At 42.6% G+C, this 19,478-nt stretch overlaps 3 protein-coding genes across 6 annotated transcripts in view; 1 reads left to right on the top strand and 2 right to left on the bottom strand.

The window, feature by feature from the left end:
• Positions 1-5,526, bottom strand: part of LOC115118876 (zinc finger protein 850-like) — a 32,133-nt gene extending 26,607 nt beyond the window's left edge. For both annotated transcript variants that reach the window (XM_065000900.1, XM_065000901.1), the window contains exons 1-3: positions 5,143-5,526; positions 4,161-4,742; positions 3,811-3,874 (exon numbers count right to left, since the gene is read on the bottom strand). In XM_065000900.1, coding sequence (XP_064856972.1) covers positions 3,811-3,874; positions 4,161-4,742; positions 5,143-5,151 — 655 coding nt within the window. In that variant the 5' untranslated portion in view covers positions 5,152-5,526. The remainder of the gene's footprint in view (positions 1-3,810; positions 3,875-4,160; positions 4,743-5,142) is intronic.
• A 6-nt stretch (positions 5,527-5,532) lies between these two features.
• Positions 5,533-13,654, top strand: LOC135559985 (zinc finger protein OZF-like). Of its 2 annotated transcripts, none has more exons than XM_065000907.1 (8): positions 5,533-5,639; positions 6,271-6,448; positions 6,526-6,576; positions 8,721-9,179; positions 9,427-9,533; positions 10,311-10,504; positions 11,981-12,149; positions 12,277-13,654. In XM_065000907.1, exons 1-8 carry the CDS (start codon positions 5,628-5,630, stop codon positions 12,553-12,555), a joined length of 1,449 nt encoding a protein of 482 aa, XP_064856979.1. In that variant the 5' UTR covers positions 5,533-5,627; the 3' UTR covers positions 12,556-13,654. The 2 variants fall into 2 exon arrangements, with proteins under 2 accessions (XP_064856979.1, XP_064856980.1); XM_065000908.1 differs by having other exon boundaries at positions 5,537-5,639; positions 6,255-6,448.
• Positions 13,655-14,924: 1,270 nt separating this feature from the next.
• The window catches only part of LOC115116552 (zinc finger protein 239-like), a 5,964-nt gene continuing 1,410 nt past the window's right edge, over positions 14,925-19,478 (bottom strand). Inside the window, exons 2-4 of one of the 2 annotated variants that reach the window (XR_010458627.1) lie at positions 18,923-19,478; positions 16,953-18,018; positions 14,925-16,882 (exon numbers count right to left, since the gene is read on the bottom strand). The exon at positions 18,923-19,478 is cut by the window's right edge and continues 97 nt beyond it. Coding sequence is in view for 1 of the 2 variants with exons in the window: in XM_029645045.2 (XP_029500905.2) it covers positions 17,707-18,018; positions 18,923-19,478 (868 nt within the window). In the remaining variant the exon portion in view is untranslated. Of the gene's footprint in view, positions 18,019-18,922 lie in introns of both variants that reach the window. The other variant, XM_029645045.2, reaches the window with a different exon arrangement.

The following is a 19,478-nucleotide window of genomic DNA, read 5'->3' as shown; positions in this document are numbered from 1 at the left end:
CACTGAAGTTTCTAAAACTGTTTGAATGATGTCTGTGAGTATAACAGAATTCATATGGCAGGCAAAAAACCTGAGAAGAAATCCAAACAGGAAGTGAGAAATCTGAGGTTGGTCGATTTTCAACCCAGGCCCTATTGAATTCACAGTGGGATATGGATGAAGTTGCACTTCCTAGGGCTTCCACTAGATGTCAACCGTCTTTGGAAACTTGAATGAGGCTTCTACTGTGTTGTGGGACTGAATACAAGCTGAATGAGTCAGGTTACTGGCAGAGAGCCATTTCCTGGTCACGCACATTACACATGATATCGCCCTGCGTTCCATTGCTTCTCTAGACACAAAGGAATTCTCCGGTTGGAACTTTATTGAAGATCTATGATAACAAAACCCTAAAGATTGATTATATACTTAGTTTGAAATGTTTCTTCGACCTGTAATAACTTTTTGAAGTTTTTGTCCGAAGTTATGCGGGACCTGCACGAGTGTTTGGATATGTGTACCTAACGCGCTAACAAAAGTAGCTACTTGGACATAATTAATGGACATTATCAAACAAATCAAGCATTTATTGTGGAACTAGGATTCCTGTGAGTGCATTCTGATAAAGATCATAAAAGGTAAGGGAATATTTATAATGTGATTTCTTGTTTCTGTTGACTCCAACATGGCGGGAAAATTGTATTTATTTTCTGAGAGCCGTCTCAGATTATTGCATGGTTTGCTTTTTCCGTTTAAAAAAAAAAAAATCTTGACACAGCGGTTGCATTAAGGAGAGGTATATCTATAATTCCATGTGTATAACTTGTATTATCATCTACATTTGTGATGAGTATTTCTGTTGAAAAGATGTGGCTATGCAAAAATAACTGGATGTTTTTGGAACTAGTGAACGTAACGCACCAATGTAAACTCAGATTTTTTTACATAAATATTAACTTCATCAAACAAAACATACATGTATTGTGTCACATGAAGTCCTATGAGTGTCATCTGATGAAGATCATCAAAGGTTAGTGATTCATTTTATCTCTCTTTGTGCTTTTTGTGACTCCTCTCTTTGGCTGGAGTTTTTCTTTGGCTTGGTGGTGACCTAACATAATCGTTTGTGGTGCTTTCGCTGTAAAGCCTATTTGAAATTGGACACTTTGGTGGGATTAACAACAAGATTACCTTTAAAACGGTATAAGATACATGTATGTTTGAGGAATTTTAATTATGAGATTTCTGTTGTTTTGAATTTGGCGCCCTGCAATTTCACTGGCTGTTGTCATATCATCCCGTTAATGGGATTGCAGCCCTAAGAGATTTTAATTAAACAGCATGATCCAATTTGTAAGTCGCTCTGGATAAGAGCGTCTGCTAAATGACTTAAATGTAAATGTAAATCATTACAGAGGTGCACCTTGTGCTGGGGACAAAAGGCCACTCAAATGTACAGTTTTGTCAAACAAAACAATGCCACAGATGTCTCAAGTTTTGAAGGAGTGTGAAATTGGCATGCTGACTGCAGGAATGTTCACCACATCTGTTGCCAGAGAATTTAATGTAAAGTTTTAGAGAATTTGGCAGTACATCCAACCGGCCTTACAACCGAAGACCACGTGTAACCACCAGGACCTCCACATCCGGCTTCTTCACCAGCCACCCGGACAGATGATGAAACTGTGGGTTTTGCACAACCAAATAATTTCTGCATGAACTGTCAGAAACCGTCTCAGGGCAGCTCATTTGCGTGCTCGCTGTCCTCACCAGGGTCTCGACCTGACTGCTGTTCGGTGTCGAAACCGACTTCAGTGGGTAAATGCTTACCTTCGATGGCCAGAGTTCCTCTGTCTGTATTATTTTGCCCATCTTAATATTTTATTTTTATTGGCCAGTCTGAGATATGGCTTTTTCTTTGCAACTCTGCCTAGAAGGCCAGCATCCCTGAGTCACCTCTTCACTGCTGACGTTGAGACTGGCGTTTTGCGGGTACTATTTAATGAAGCTGCAACTAGACCGTCTAATGTACTTGTCCTCTTGCTCAGTTGTGCACCGGTGCCTCCCACTCCTCTTTCTATTCTGGTTGGAGCCAGTTCTGTTCTGTGAAGGGAGTAGTACACAGCGTTGTACGAGATCTTCAGTTTCTTGGCAATTTCTTGCATGGATTAACCTTCATTTCTCAGAACAAGAATAGAATGACGAGTTTCAGAAGTAAGTTCTTTTGTTTCTGGCCATTTTGAGCCTGTAATGGAACCCACAAATGCTGTTGCTCCAGATACTCAACTAGTCTAAAGAAGGCCAGTTTTATTGCTTCTTTAAATCAGAACAACCATTTTCAGCTGTGCTAACATAATTGCAAAAGGGTTTTCTAATGATCAATTAGCATTTTAAAATGATAAACTTTGATTAGCTAACACAACGTGCCATTGGAACACAGGACTGATGGTTGCTAATAATGGGCCTCTGTACGACCTATGTAGATATTCCATTAAAAAAATCAGCCGTTTCCAGCTACAATAGTAATTTACAACATTAACAATGTCTACACTATATTTCTGATCAATCTGATGTTATTTTAAATGGACAAAAAAAGGCAATTTTCTTTCAAAAAACAAGGACATTTCTAAGTGACCCCAAACTTTTCAACAGTCGTGGAACATTGAACAATATTCAGTATAAAAACACAAAGTCCAGATGCATATTTACACTGATTGTACAAAACATTAGAAACACCTTCCTAATATTGAGTTGCACCTCGCCCTTTGATCTCAGAACAGACTAAATTTGTCGGGGGGCATGGACTCCACAAGGTGTCTAAAGGGGCGGCAGCGTAGCCTAGTGGTTAGAGCGTTGGACTAGTAACCGGAAGCTGCAAGTTCAAACCCCCGAGCCGAGTACAAATCTGTTGTTCTGCCCCTGAACAGGCAGTTAACCCACTGTTCCTAGGCCATCATTGAAAATAAGAATTTGTTCTTAACTGACTTGCCGTGTTAAATGAAGGTAAAATAAAAAATATATTAAAAAAATATAAAAAAGAGTTGCACAGGGATGCTGGCCCATGTTGACTCCAATGCTTCCCACGGTTGTGTCAAATTGGCTGGATGTCCTTTGGGTGGTGGACCATTCTTGATACACACAGGAAACTGTTAAGTATCAAAAACCCAGCAGCGTTGCAGTTCTTGACACACACTGGTGCGTCTGACACCTACTACCCTGTTCAAAGGCACAAATCTTTTATCTTGCCCATTCACGCTCTGAATGGCACACACACACACACAATCCATGTCTCGTTTGCCTCAAGGCTTAAAAATCCTTCTTTAACCCGTCTCCTCCTCTTCATCTACACTGATTGAAGTGGATTTAACAAGCGACACCAATAAGGATCATAGCTTTCAGCTGGATTCCCCTGGTCAGTCTGTGTTTATTTAAAAAAATATATATATTTAGACTTTTATTTAACTAGGCAAGTCAGTTAAAAACAAATTCTTATTTATAATGACGGCCTACCAGAAGGCAAAAGGCCTCCTGCGGGGATGGGGATTACACACACACATACATACATACATATACATACATACATATATATAAATGTCATGGAAAGAGCTGGTGTTCTTAATGTTTTGTACACTCAGTGTATATTGTGGACCTCAAAGGGCCAGCAACTCACTTGAACATGTTTTGCATAGTAGCAACATGTCTTCCTATACCACCTGTCAGTACCTTGAGGTACTACGGCCCTTTATCAATGGGGGCCGGCCTGGGTGATTTATGGAACTTGAACATGATTTGCATAGTAGCAACATGTCTTCCTAAACCACCTGTCAGTACCTTGAGCCAGACGGACATCCTCTTGCTCTGGCAGCACATCCACTACAGCCTGAAGTTTAGAATTCTAAAATGAGGCAACAATGAGAAGTTAAAGACAGTTGAAACATACCTGTTGAGAAGTTATTGTACAGCTTGTTGTCTTGGAGTGTCTCAGATAGCACCCTAATCCCTATATTGTGTGCACTACTTTTTTACCAGGCACCAGGACCAATCCCTATTCCCTAAATAGTACACTACCTTTGACCAGGGCCCATAGGGCTGAGTAACTGATTATAGCCAGCTCCTGTCAAAAGTAGTGCACTATATAAGGAGTAGGGTGCCAATTGAGACACAGCCCTAGTCCTCCCCACCTTGTTACTAGTATCGTCCTGTTGGACAAGCAGCTCCTGTTGGTGTGGCAGCACATCTTCAGCAGCTCTTAGTCTAGTCGACCCCTCAGCGTGACCCCTTCCGTGTCTCAACAAGGCCCCTGATTGGTAGAAGCTCTTCCCACAGTCAGGTGCAAGGCAGCGGTAGGGCTTCTCCCCCGTGTGGCTCTTCTGGTGTATCCTAAAGGAGGACTGCTGAGAGAAACTCTTCCCACACACGGTGCAGTGGAACGGCTTCTCTCCCGTGTGGGTCTTCATGTGTCGGTCCCGGGACTGTTTTGTAGTGAAGAGTCGTCCACACACAGAGCAGGGGAAAGACTTCTTAGTGGATGATGTGGTGTTGTCGAGGTTGTTCTGTTGTACTACAGGGACATCAGACTCGCACCACACTCCTCTCTCTTCCACTGAAACCTTTGATGCCAGTGTTTCACGGTGATGGAGATAATTGTGGTTTTCCAACACCATCTCCCGCTGGCTCAACAGTGAGCTCTGGTCACCATGGTTACAGTCAGCTCCAGCGTTGTGGCGAAGAGGAGACAGGTTGGACACTTGGTCTACAGACTCCTGTAGCAGAGAACAGCACAGGCTAGGCTTCACCCTTACAGGTAAACAATTTAAACAAATTCAGCACTTGGTTCAGTCTAGTCCGCTGGACCCTGAGTTAGGAACATCACTACACTGCTGTGCTGTATCGTCTCCTGCCGGATACTAAAGTTTTAAAAAACTCAAATCAAGAAGTTGTTGCTGTTTTTGTTCATATTGCGAAACAACACAGTTAACGCTAGACACATAAAATGGTGACTATGTGATTAGCTAAAAACGACATTGTTATTACAACCAACAATTCAACTGACAGCAGACACTAGTTAGCATCGGCGACAAGCCAGCAAGCTAGCTACATGAAATATTTACACTCATATATTGAAAGAAAGCGGTTCCTTCCCCCTGACAAGTTTCCAGTCACCTCATCCATGCTGTGTTGTTTAAAATGGTCCACCGGGCAGGAATATCACAGGGATGACACACGGATCATCAGCAGGTCGGGAAAGTTGTCATGTCAACCAGGACAGGGCCATGGCTAACGGTAGCTAAACCTGTTAACCTGTTAGTCTTACGATGTTGCCCAGGACATAATATGACGGTGATCTCCAAAAGTCGCCGTTCAACGAAGTCTCGTGGCCAATGAACGTAAGACAAAAGCGAAGTTCATAGCTGAATAGTTGGATTAGCAAATGGGAAGATAAGAAGCTACCATCGGCCAACTATAAACTTGCTAGCAGGTTAACAGTAAAAAGACAGAAGTAAAAGATAAATCACAAGCGGTAGTTGATTACTCTCGTCTAGATGATCACGTCTGACGACACTGAGGCGGAAGCCGGAAGAAAAACAACAACCAGTTTGTTTCATATTCTGAGCTTCTTCTTTTTTTAAAGAGCACTACTATATACAATGGACGTGGTGGTGAGTAGATAACAATAAACTCAAATATAACATGTATAATGTTTCGAAGGTGGACGTATGTTTTTTAAAATTTCTGCTCAGTTCAGCGGTTTTGAACAAAGCAGCAGTTTCCTTGCCCGGTGGAAGCAGTCTAATCGATACGTTTCGCCATTATATTTCCCGTTACAGAAGTGAAGTGAAATAGCTAGAATGGTGATATGCAGCGACCATGTTGGTGCTAGCAGTTTCCATCAATGAATATGTATAGAGATGCATGTTCAGGCATGATGTAGAATAAACCAGAATCTGGGTTTACGAAGGAGTCAGTTGAATATTGCGATTATCCTTTAAGCCCAGGAAACAGCCATTCAACTTGGCATTCACACATTTTTCAAACTTAATCATGTTAAAATATGTTCGGTACCTACCAAAGAATTGAGTTAAACTGAACAACTATATTCATTACAACTGTTCCTGGCCGGCATGTGCTTAGAAAAAAAAAAGTTAAAGTAAATATATATATTAAAGTTAAAAAAAAAATATATATATATATATATATACGCACACTAAAGAAAGCTACATGTAACCATAAAAATGCTTTGTCTGGAAATAATTGTAGTGACAAATCCACTTCAGTTTTCTTCTCTCTCAGGAGACCAAACTCCCAGGGTCCTCTGGGCCCAAAGGTATCCATGGAGACCAAGTAATGCAGACCCTGAGGGGGGTGAAGCAGGAGGACTGTGGGCCCCTAACAACATACCTGAGTTTTGCTCATGTGAAAACAGAAGAAGAGGAGGAAGAGATATGGGGTGTGGCTCACCCAAGTACAGGTGCTCTTGCCTTCTCTCTCTTTGTGATTTGTTTATTTACAACTTGCCGTGATTTAAATCTTGTGTGTTTCCTTCAGGGTTGTTCAACGTCAAGAAGGAGGAAGAGGAAGAAGCCATAATATATCCTAGTGAGTACAGCATCACAGAGGAGCCATAGTATATCCTATACAGCATCACAGAGGAGCCATAGTATATCCTATACAGCATCACAGAGGAGCCATAGTATATCCTATACAGACTAGTGAGTACAGCATCACAGAGGAGCCATAGTATATCCTATACAGACTAGTGAGTACAGCATCACAGAGGAGCCATAATATATCCTATACAGACTAGTGAGTACAGCATCACAGAGGAGCCATAGTATATCCTATACAGACTAGTGAGTACAGCATCACAGAGGAGCCATAGTATATCCTATACAGACTAGTGAGTACAGCATCACAGAGGAGCCATAATATATCCTATACAGCATCACAGAGGAGCCATAGTATATCCTATACAGACTAGTGAGTACAGCATCACAGAGGAGCCATAATATATCCTATACAGCATCACTGAGGAGTCATAGTATATCCTATACAGCATCACTGAGGAGTCATAGTATATCCTATACAGCATCACTGAGGAGTCATAGTATATCCTATACAGCATCACAGAGGAGCCATAGTATATCCTATACAGCATCACAGAGGAGCCATAGTATATCCTATACAGACTAGTGAGTACAGCATCACAGAGGAATCATAATATATCCTATACAGCATCACAGAGGAGCCATAGTATATCCTATACAGCATCACAGAGGAGCCATAGTATATCCTATACAGCATCACAGAGGAGCCATAGTATATCCTATACAGCATCACAGAGGAGCCATAGTATATCCTATAGAGCCTAGTGAGTACAGCATCACAGAGGAGCCATAGTATATCCTATACAGCCTAGTGAGTACAGCATCACAGAGGAGCCATAGTATATCCTATACAGACTAGTGGGTACAGCATCACAGAGGAGCCATAGTATATCATATACAGCATCACAGAGGAGCCATAGTATATCCTATACAGCATCACAGAGGAGCCATAGTATATCCTATACAGCATCACAGAGGAGCCATAGTATATCCTATACAGACTAGTGAGTACAGCATCACAGAGGAGCCATAATATATCCTATACAGCATCACAGAGGAGCCATAGTATATCCTATACAGACTAGTGAGTACAGCATCACAGAGGAGCCATAGTATATCCTATACAGCATCACAGAGGAGTCATAGTATATCCTATACAGCATCACAGAGGAGCCATAGTATATCCTATACAGACTAGTGAGTACAGCATCACAGAGGAATCATAATATATCCTATACAGCATCACAGAGGAGCCATAGTATATCCTATACAGCATCACAGAGGAGCCATAGTATATCCTGTACAGCCTAGTGAGTACAGCATCACAGAGGAGCCATAGTATATCCTATACAGCCTAGTGAGTACAGCATCACAGAGGAGCCATAGTATATCCTATACAGCCTAGTGAGTACAGCATCACAGAGGAGCCATAGTATATCCTATACAGCCTAGTGAGTACAGCATCACAGAGGAGCCATAGTATATCCTATACAGACTAGTGGGTACAGCATCACAGAGGAGCCATAGTATATCATATACAGCATCACAGAGGAGCCATAGTATATCCTGTACAGCCTAGTGAGTACAGCATCACAGAGGAGCCATAGTATATCCTATACAGCCTAGTGAGTACAGCATCACAGAGGAGCCATAGTATATCCTATACAGCCTAGTGAGTACAGCATCACAGAGGAGCCATAGTATATCCTATACAGCCTAGTGAGTACAGCATCACAGAGGAGCCATAGTATATCCTATACAGACTAGTGGGTACAGCATCACAGAGGAGCCATAGTATATCATATACAGCATCACAGAGGAGCCATAGTATATCCTATACAGCATCACAGAGGAGCCATAGTATATCCTATACAGCATCACAGAGGAGCCATAGTATATCCTATACAGCATCACAGAGGAGCTATAGTATATCCTATACAGACTAGTGAGTACAGCATCACAGAGGAGCCATAGTATATCCTATACAGACTAGTGAGTACAGCATCACAGAGGAATCATAATATATCCTATACAGCATCACAGAGGAGCCATAGTATATCCTGTACAGCATCACAGAGGAGCTACCATGGCGTTACTAAGCCTCTTATCTGACCTGAGATTTCTCTGTTCCCTCAGATGACAACCCAAGCCCTACTTCTGACATTACCAGCCACAGTTCTGATGACTCCAGCCCTGACAATGGCCCTAGAGCCACCCCTGACAATGGCCCTAGAGCCACCCCTGACAATGGCCCTAGAGCCACCCCTGACAAGAACAACCCCCACCATAACAACGACCACAGGTCTGGCCCTGCCGGTGGAGGGGCATCGGACAAGGACCCTGCATCCAGAGAGGAAGAGGAGAGGAGCCCCCAGATCTCAGCAAACCCAGGGACTAAGCCCAACAAGACCAAAGGCGGTCATCAGAGGCCGTTCCCCTGCTCTAGGTGTGGGAAGCGTTTATCCACCACTGTTAGCTTAGACAAACACCAGGTCATCCACACCCGACTGAGACCGTACCCCTGCTCCGTACCGGCCTGCGCCAAGAGGTTCTGCTCACCAGCCGAGCTGAAGAGACACACACTCACACACACAGGTTTCTTTTACTTTGGTTCCTTTCGAAAGTATTCAGCCTAAATTTATTTTCAAAGTTCAATCAAGTGAAAAATCAAGAGTCGGGTTCTCAACCAATCTGGTCAATAAATAGTTTTGCCACAAGTTCTGTCCACTTTTTTTTGGGTTGAATTGTTTTAGGTCGTTCTAGTGGTCCTTTTTTAAAGGCATTCAATCATCAGACAATCAAGTTCAATACGTTGTGTGTTTTGTGTCCTCACCCAATACAGGAGAGAGACCCTTCCCCTGTCCAGACTGTGACAAGAGCTTCACCATACTGGCTGCTTTAAAGACCCACCAGAGAACACACACAGGAGAGAGACCTTACGTCTGTGAGGTGTGTGGGAAGGTTGGTTCTTTTTATTAAATCTTTAAAGACCCACCAGAGAACACACACAGGAGAGAGACCTTACGTCTGTGAGGTGTGTGGGAAGGTTGGTTCTTTTTATTAAATCTTTAAAGACCCACCAGAGAACACACACAGGAGAGAGACCTTACGTCTGTGAGGTGTGTGGGAAGGTTGGTTCTTTTTATTAAATCTTTAAAGACCCACCAGAGAACACACACAGGAGAGAGACCTTACGTCTGTGAGGTGTGTGGGAAGGTTGGTTCTTTTATTAAATCTCTTTTACTGATGGTTTGCTTTTACTTCTTGTCATTTGATTGTTTTACTGTGAAGAGTGTTGCAAATTTAAAATACATTTTGTAGTAATTTATAGTTTTTTTATGGACAGTGATAGTCGGAATGTATAGGGGAGACGGATACAGAGAGAGAGAGGATTCGTACCCATGTCGCCAGGTGTATAAACTGAGTGTACAAAACATTGTGAACACCGGCTCTTTCCATGACACAGACTGACCAGGTGAATCCAGGTGAAAGCTATGATCTCTTATTGATGTCACTTGTTAAATCCACTTCAATCAGTGTAGATGAAGAGGAGGAGATGGGTTAAAGAAGGATTGTTAAGCCTTGAGACAAAATATTTAAGTGCCTTTGAACGGAGTATTGAGGTAGGTGCCAGGTAGGTGCCAGGTAGGTGCACTCAGTGTAAATACTCCAGACTAAAGAGTGTTGTGATTTTAAATGCACTTTCAATTTGATTTGATTTTTAAGGGCTTCGCCCAAACGGGGAACCTGAAATCCCACGAGCGCAGGCACACCGGAGAGAGACCGTTCTCCTGCTCCTTCTGTGGGAAGACCTTTGTAGAGTCTGGCCATCTGAAGAAGCACCAGCGTATCCATACAGGAGAGAAGCCGTACCACTGCAGCAGCTGCCCCATGAAGTTCCCTTCCTCCAGCGAGCTCAGGTAACTCAGGGCCTATATTCATAATCCGTCTGAGTAGGAGTGTTGATTTAGGATCCGTTTTGTCTTTTAGATTAAAATGACTGGACCGAGGGATCTGATCCTAGATCAGCTCTCCTATTGGATCTGAACAACATCACATGTACAAGATGACCTGATCCTAGATCAGCTCTCCTATTGGATCTGAACAACATCACATGTACAAGGGGACCTGATCCTAGATCAGCTCTCCTATTGGATCTGATCTGAACAACATCACATGTACAAGGGGACCTGATCCTAGATCAGCTCTCCTATTGGATCTGAACAACATCACATGTACAAGGGGACCTGATCCTAGATCAGCTCTCCTACTTTGAGATGCTTTATGAGTATGGGCCCATGTGTTACTCACCTGATAACGTAATAACCACCGGACATTGTAATAAAAAGTTACTACGTTTTTATCTGGAGAAAGTTATTATTAAGTCATCTGTTTGTTTTATTATTAGTATTTTCTGTTGTTATGATTCAATGTTGTCATGTCTTTTAATTATTTTTTTTAACTGTCACAAACCAATTTCCTGTTGTGGGATATTCAAGTGAACTTGAACTACTAGTAATTAACCAGTCAATGTCCTGTTGTGGGATATTCAAGTGAACTACTAGTACTTAACCAGTCAATGTCCCGTTGTGGGATATTCAAGTGGACTAGAACTACTAGTACTTAACCAGTCAATGTCCCGTTGTGGGATATTCAAGTGAACTTGAACTACTAGTACTTAACCAGTCAATGTCCCGTTGTGGGATATTCAAGTGAACTTGAACTACTAGTAATTAACCAGTCAATGTCCCGTTGTGGGATATTCAAGTGAACTACTAGTACTTAACCAGTCAATGTCCCGTTGTGGGATATTCAAGTGAACTTGAACTACTAGTAATTAACCAGTCAATGTCCCGTTGTGGGATATTCAAGTGAACTACTAGTAATTAACCAGTCAATGTCCCGTTGTGGGATATTCAAGTGAACTTGAACTACTAGTAATTAACCAGTCAATGTCCTGTTGTGGGATATTCAAGTGAACTTGAACTACTAGTACTTAACCAGTCAATGTCCCGTTGTGGAATATTCAAGTGAACTTGAACTACTAGTAATTAACCAGTCAATGTCCTGTTGTGGGATATTCAAGTGAACTTGAACTACTAGTACTTAACCAGTCAATGTCCCGTTGTGGGATATTCAAGTGAACTTGAACTACTAGTACTTAACCAGTCAATGTCCCGTTGTGGGATATTCAAGTGAACTTGAACTACTAGTAATTAACCAGTCAATGTCCCGTTGTGGGATATTCAAGTGAACTACTAGTACTTAACCAGTCAATGTCCCGTTGTGAGATATTCAAGTGAACTTGAACTACTAGTACTTAACCAGTCAATGTCCCAATGTGGGATATTCAAGTGAACTTGAACTACTGGTTCATGTATTATCTGTTGTTCCAGGGTCCATGAGAAGATCCACAGCCAGGAGAAGCCTCACAGCTGTTCCTACTGCGACAAGGCATTCAAACAGCTGTCCAACCTCAAGCTCCACCAGAGAATACACTCTGACCAGAAGCCTTACGCCTGCTCCTACTGTGACAAGACCTTCCGTGCTCAGGGGACCTTAAAGGTACAATATAACTATTTAGTTGTGGATTTTATTTCAGTTTACACAACATAATACTTGCTATCTACTATATACTGAAATTCTTATTTAATTAATACAATTATATTGTGTATTTTTTTTTACTTTGAAGGTGCACCTGAGGACTCACACAGGAGAGAGGCCTTACCCCTGCTCCGACTGTGACAAGACCTTCATCACGTCCTCGGAGTTGAAGGTGCACCAGAGGATTCACACGGGAGAGAAGCCCTTCTACTGCTACGACTGTGGGAAGAGTTACTATCAGCTGAAGCAGCTGAAGGAACATATGAAGTTCAACCCGGACCACAGCACCACACGTAGCGGACTCAGTAACATAGAGGACGAGGACAAGCTCTACTCTACGTCACGTGATGATGTAACGATGTCTTGATTTATTTTTTATTTTAGTTGGCTAGAAACAGACATGACATTTTATTTAATTGTTTTATTTTATTTAACTAGGCAAGTCAGTTAAGAACACATTTTTATTTATAATGACGGCCCACCCCGGCCAAACCTGGACGACGCTGGGCCAATTGTGCGCCGCACTATGGGACTCCCAGTCACGGCCGGATGTGATACAGCCTGGATTCAAACCAGGGACTGTAGTGACGCCTCTTGCACTGAAATGCAGTGCCTTAGACCGCTGTGCCACTCAGAAGCCCCCTCAAAAAAAAAAAAAAATATATATATATATTTATCATCCTCGGGGATGCCACATCATTGGAAAGAGAGACAGAACATTACTTTGCTAGCACTCTACTCGTTCAGTGATGACATCACAGTGGTGATGTCAACATGTCTATTAGAATGTTCTGTCGTTGTACTGAGCAGACACAAGGTCAACGCTCTGTTTAAGACGTCGACAAAATGGTCATTTTGATTAAATGTTGTTGTTTTTTAGGACATTTTTTAGGTTGTTTAGAAACTGACATTACATGAAAGACACATTTTACTACGTTTCCATTACATTTTTTAGGTTGTTTAGAAACTGACATTACATGAAAGACACATTTTACTACGTTTCCATTACATTTTTTAGGTTGTTTAGAAACTGACATTACATGAAAGACACATTTTACTACGTTTCCATTACATTTTTTTATGTGTGTGAAGTCATACTGTATAAACCCAAAAAATAATGACAGCTGTTTAATTTTTGATACAATTTTATAAATGCCGACAGATAATTTGTGCGTCGACATGATGGGATCTTTTTGTGTCGGTCAAATTATTTATGCGAGAAATGGCGCTGGAAACGCCTTATGTGCAAATATTGATATAATTAATACCCATCAGATCGAAGTAAATTTGGAGTCACACACGCGATGACGTGTTGTGTGGTCCTCCCCTACGACTCGTCGGGAAAGCAAGCAGTTTATTAGGCTACAGATGAAATACGTAGAAATCATGAACTTCACAGGGTGGTGAAAGCGCACGGTGATCTTGATGCTCCTTTCCAATAAATGTCGAGGGTCTTATTCTGGTGATATGATAATTGATGATTGATTGCCTTTTGACAAATCAAAATATTCTCGCTCTTTATCCATAATCTCATACTTTATTGTAGACTAACCTACCCAAACTCTCTCTGTGAGCTGCTGGATCGAGAGCACGTGCCAAAACCAGACTAGGAACATTTGCTATTTAACGCAACAGTTTTTGTGACAAAACTATCCGTAGTGTTGAAAATGCAACGGAAACACATTGAAAAAATGTATTCGGTACATGAAAACTAAAGTGGGCAAAGTACATTTTGCGTTCACTACGTCATCACGCACTGATTTTTTTTCGCAACAATTCAGTTTGGTGGAAACACCACTGGTGGGAATATGCGCATATTTTATCTATGCTAATTCTAGAATATTAACATGGAAATCTGTCGCCAATTGGAATGGAAACCTAGTTTATGATGTGAATTGTTTCTCTTGGACAAATCTGTTGGCAATCATGTTTGTGTAAAGGTTACCGTTAAACCATATTTGTCAATACAGTATAATTAATCAATGAAGATAAGTCATGAAACTAAACAAAATCGTTCACTTTATCTGTTAAAGTAGTGCACCTAGTAACTACAGCCATGTTTTGGATGGGGGTTACACACCTCAAAACCAGTGGAGGCTGGTGGGAGGAGCTATAGGAAGACTGGGTCATTGTAATGTCTGAAATGGGACGATATCAAACAAACATATGTAAACCACGTTTGGCTCCATTCCATTCCAATCCTTTCCAGCCATTACAACGAGCCCGTCCTCCTATAGATCCTCCCACCAGCCTCCACTGCTCAGAGTGGTTTTGCTCCGCCTCCAGTTCCAATGCCAGATCTGCTTTTGAAAGGCTTCAAAGCGGAGTTGAAGACGTGACAATGTGGAAAACTGTTATGCTACCAGACGTTAGCATGTGCTTTGAACTCAGCTACAAAATAAAGACATACATCAGATGTTATGCTACCAGACGTTAGCATGTGCTTTGAGCTCAGCTACAAAATAAAGACAGAAATCAGAAGTTATGCTACAAGACGTTAGCATGTGCTTTGAGCTCAGCTACAAAATAAAGACAGAAATCAGAAGTTATGCTACAAGACGTTAGCATGTGCTTTGAGCTCAGCTACAAAATAAAGACATACATCAGATGTTTTGCTACCAGACGTTAGCATGCGCTTTGAACTCAGCTACAAAATAAAGACAGAAATCAGATGTTATGCTACCAGACGTTAGCATGTGCTCTGAACTCAGCGACAAAATAAAGACAGATATCAGATCGGAGTGCAACAACTGACCATGTTTATTTTCATCATCCATTCATTTCAGATCCAAACCAAACATTGCTCCATACACTTCATGTTATAGTGAGCACATTTTGCTGTCGAAAAAAAAAAAAAAAAAAAAAAAGATACCCTCATCACATGTTGCACAATCCATCCAAAGAACACTTTGAGAGAACAAAAAACTAGGCTTACAAACGACATTTGGCGTATGAATATAAACATCTAAAATATATAATTACAAGTCACATACTAATGTGACATTTTGATGTCATTAAAACAGTCCTTCTGACACAACAACATTCCCTCATCCAAGAGAGAGCTTTACCAGCCGGTGTTATGTGACATTTTAATGTCCTTCTGACACAACATTCCCTCATCCAAGAGAGAGCTTTACCAGCCGGTGTTATGTGACATTTTAATGTCCTTCTGACACAACATTCCCTCATCCAAGAGAGAGCTTTACCAGCCGGTGTTATGTGACATTTTAATGTCCTTCTGGCACAACATTCCCTCATCCAAGAGAGACCATGACGTTGTGTTTCTATAATTAGAGAGCATGACGTTGTGTTTCTATAATTAGAGAGCATGACGTTGTGTTTTGTTGTGTTTCTATAATTAGAGAGCATGACGTTGTGTTTCTATAATTAGAGAGCGTGACGTTGTGTTTCTATAATTAGAGACCATGACGTTGTGTTTCTATAATTAGAGAGCATGACGTGGTGTTTCTATAATTAGAGAGCATGACGTTGTGTTTCGTTGTGTTTCTATAATTAGAGAGCATGACGTTGTGTTTCTATAATTAGAGAGCGTGACGTTGTGTTTCTATAATTAGAGACCATGACGTTGTGTTTCTATAATTAGAGAGCATGACGTTGTGTTTCTATAATTAGAGAGCATGACGTTGTGTTTCTATAATTAGAGAGCGTGACGTTGTGTTTCTATAATTAGAGACCATGACGTTGTGTTTCTATAATTAGAGAGCGTGACGTTGTGTTTCTATAATTAGAGAGCGTGACGTTGTATTTCTATAATTAGAGACCATGACGTTGTGTTTCTATAATTAGAGAGCATGACGTTGTGTTTCTATAATTAGAGACCATGACGTTGTGTTTCTATAATTAGAGAGCATGACGTTGTGTTTCTATAATTAGAGAGCATGACGTTGTGTTTCTATAATTAGAGAGCATGACGTTGTGTTTCTATAATTAGAGAGCGTGACGTTGTGTTTCTATAATTAGAGAGCATGACGTTGTGTTTCGTTGTGTTTCTATAATTAGAGAGCATGACGTTGTGTTTCGTTGTGTTTCTATAATTAGAGAGCATGACGTTGTGTTTCGTTGTGTTTCTATAATTAGAGAGCATGACGTTGTGTTTCTATAATTAGAGAGCATGACGTTGTGTTTCTATAATTAGAGAGCATGACGTTGTGTTTCGTTGTGTTTCTATAATTAGAGAGCATGACGTGAGAGCATGACGTTGTGTTTCTATAATTAGAGAGCATGACGTTGTGTTTCGTTGTGTTTCTATAATTAGAGAGCATGACGTTGTGTTTCGTTGTGTTTCTATAATTAGAGAGCATGACGTTGTGTTTCTATAATTAGGGCCCTGTGTTTTGACCTGGATTTGTACTTTTATTTCAAGCTTTTAATCAAACTGGATTAAAAGAGCTACCCTCCTATAACCCAACCCTGTTCCTGGAGAGCTACCCTCCTGTAACCCAACCCTGTTCCTGGAGAGCTACCCTCCTATAACCCAACCCTGTTCCTGGAGAGCTACCTTCCTATAACCCAACCCTGTTCCTGGAGAGCTACCCTCCTGTAACCCAACCCTGTTCATGGAGAGCTACCCTCCTATAACCCAACCCTGTTCCTGGAGAGCTACCCTCCTGTAACCCAACCCTGTTCCTGGAGAGCTACCCTCCTATAACCCAACCCTGTTCCTGGAGAGCTACCTTCCTATAACCCAACCCTGTTCCTGGAGAGCTACCCTCCTGTAACCCAACCCTGTTCATGGAGAGCTACCCTCCTATAACCCAACCCTGTTCCTGGAGAGCTACCCTCCTATAACCCAACCCTGTTCCTGGAGAGCTACCCTCCTATAACCCAACCCTGTTCCTGGAGAGCTACCCTCCTATAACCCAACCCTGTTCCTGGAGAGCTACCCTCCTATAACCCAACCCTGTTCCTGGAGAGCTACCTTCCTATAACCCAACCCTGTTCCTGGAGAGCTACCCTCCTTTAACCCAACCCTGTTCCTGGAGAGCTACCCTCCTATAACCCAACCCTGTTCCTGGAGAGCTACCCTCCTATAACCCAACCCTGTTCCTGGAGAGCTACCCTCCTATAACCCAACCCTGTTCCTGGAGAGCTACCTTCCTATAACCCAACCCTGTTCCTGGAGAGCTACCCTCTTATAACCCAACCCTGTTCCTGGAGAGCTACCCTCCTGTAACCCAACCCTGTTCCTGGAGAGCTACCCTCCTATAACCCAACCCTGTTCCTACATTTACATTTACATTTAAGTCATTTAGCAGACGCTCTTATCCAGAGCGACTTACAAATTGGTGCGTTCACCTTAAGACATCCAGTGGCACAGCCACTTTACAATAGTGCATCTAAATCTTTTAAGGGGGGGGTGAGAAGGATTACTTTATCCTATCCTAGGTATTCCTGAAAGAGGTGAAAGAGGTATTCCTGGAGAGCTACCCTCCTGTCCCGTAGTTGTAACTACCCTGCTAGATTGGGGTTGGAGTGAAACCCTCCAGGATATCCTACATTATTCTATATGTACTTCTATGACTCCACCATCACTGCTGCTGTGTGTGGCCTGGTGTTTCTGTAGGCTCTTTAGCCAGGCAAAGCCTTTTCCACAGACGGGGCATGTGTATGGTTTCTCTCCAGTGTGGGTGCTCCGGTGGGCTTTGTGGCTGCGCAGGTCCGAGAACCTCTTCCCACAGTCGGCGCACTGGTAGGGCTTCTCTCCAGAGCGATTCTGCCGGTGAACCTTTAAACCCCACGACGTGCTGAATGATTTCTTACAGTGAGCACACTGGTATGGTTTGTCTCCTGTGTGAGCCTTCTGATGCACCTGAGACAGAAACATAGAATTACATATTAGAACTTTATTTTACAGGATCTCTGTGTTTAGAAACGCATCGTTCATCAAAGTTGAAACAACAGGGCCGCCACGTTCAGTAGCCGAAAAGTTGTTGAACTTTGCGGAATAGAAATGCCATGAATAGAGTCGACGTGATTCCGTATGCTACATGTCAGAGAGGCATGTTTGTTCTAGATAGACTATTTCTATCTGAACGTTTCATGTACAATAGGTTTTCTATTGTACATGGTTATTTGGAGACACCATCGAAATGGAATGAACGGAACGGGCTAGGAACCTCCAACCCGGGCAATTTGACTGGCAAACTGAACCGCCGTCCACCCATTATGACATCATTGACTTGGAATGGGGAGGTGCGTTCTATTCGTTCTATTTCAATGGGAGAGACAGCTACTGACGTTCTATTTCAATGGGAGAGACAGCTACTGACGTTCTATTTCACCCATTATGACATCATTGACTTGGAACGGGGAGGTGCGTTCTATTCGTTCTATTTCAATGTGAAACACAGCTACTGAGCCAAGTCTGGCAACTGCATGTCAGCGTGATTGTTCGGTTAGATTACTTGTTAGATATTACTGCACGGTCGGAACTAGAAGCACAAGCATTTCGCTACACTCGCGTTAACATTTGCTAACCATGTGTATATGTGACAAATAAACTTTGATTTGATATCTGTAGAAACGTTTGTGGTCAATACGCACATCCTTAACAAAAACGTAGGTGCTGGACTAATAAAGTACTTGGGGGAAGAAAAGAACAGAAAGGCCGGCCCACTGTATAGGCTTGTCAATACAGGCCCACTGTATAGGCTTGTCAATACAGGTGGTGATGGGGAACAGACGTAGTGTGAGAGTGATTCTATTTGACACACCTTAAGATAGGCCGCACTGGAGAAGCTCTTCCCACACTCAGAGCAGTAGTAGTAGTCCACTCCGGCCAGAACTCTCAGCGCTCTCTTCCGCCCCATCGCTGACATCACCACCCCACTACCTTCCTTCATCCCCGTCTCCGCCCCATCCCGGACGACGTCGGCCCCCTCCACGGCATGCAGCCGCTGGTGTGTCCGGAGCAGTCGGACCTTGGTGAAGCCCTTCCCACACGCGGAGCAGTAGTGAGGCTTCTCTCCGCTGTGGGTTCTCTGGTGCTCTTTGAGGTGCTGGAGTCTCAGGAAGCTCCGGTCGCACTGGGAACAGTGGTGCGTCCTCTCTGCTGTGTGAACCAAGAGGTGCTTTTTGAGGTAGCGGGCGGTGTCGAAGGTCTTGCCGCAGTCATGGCAGTAGTGAGACGGCTCACCGGTGGTGGTGGTGGTGTGGATTATTCTGGGCTGGTGGATTCTGCGGTGCGCGTTCAGTATCCCAGGGCTGACAAAACTCCTCCCACAGTCGGGGCAGTACAGAGGGGAGTGGTGGGGTTCCTGGGTCTCTTTT

The sequence above is a fragment of the Oncorhynchus nerka genome, linkage group LG15 (assembly GCF_034236695.1).
Source record: "Oncorhynchus nerka isolate Pitt River linkage group LG15, Oner_Uvic_2.0, whole genome shotgun sequence".
Taxonomy (NCBI): Eukaryota; Metazoa; Chordata; class Actinopteri; order Salmoniformes; family Salmonidae; genus Oncorhynchus; species Oncorhynchus nerka.
The sequence above is the reverse complement of the archived record's forward strand: the minus strand, read 5'-3'. Positions and strand labels throughout refer to the sequence as shown.

Bases quoted from the DNA above. Each gene is read 5' to 3' on its own strand.
- LOC135559985 (XM_065000907.1), top strand. The intron at 9,180-9,426 runs GTTTCTTTTACT...CACCCAATACAG, and splicing joins ACACACACTCACACACACAG to GAGAGAGACCCTTCCCCTGT. The intron at 9,534-10,310 runs GTGTGTGGGAAG...TTGATTTTTAAG, and splicing joins AGAGACCTTACGTCTGTGAG to GGCTTCGCCCAAACGGGGAA.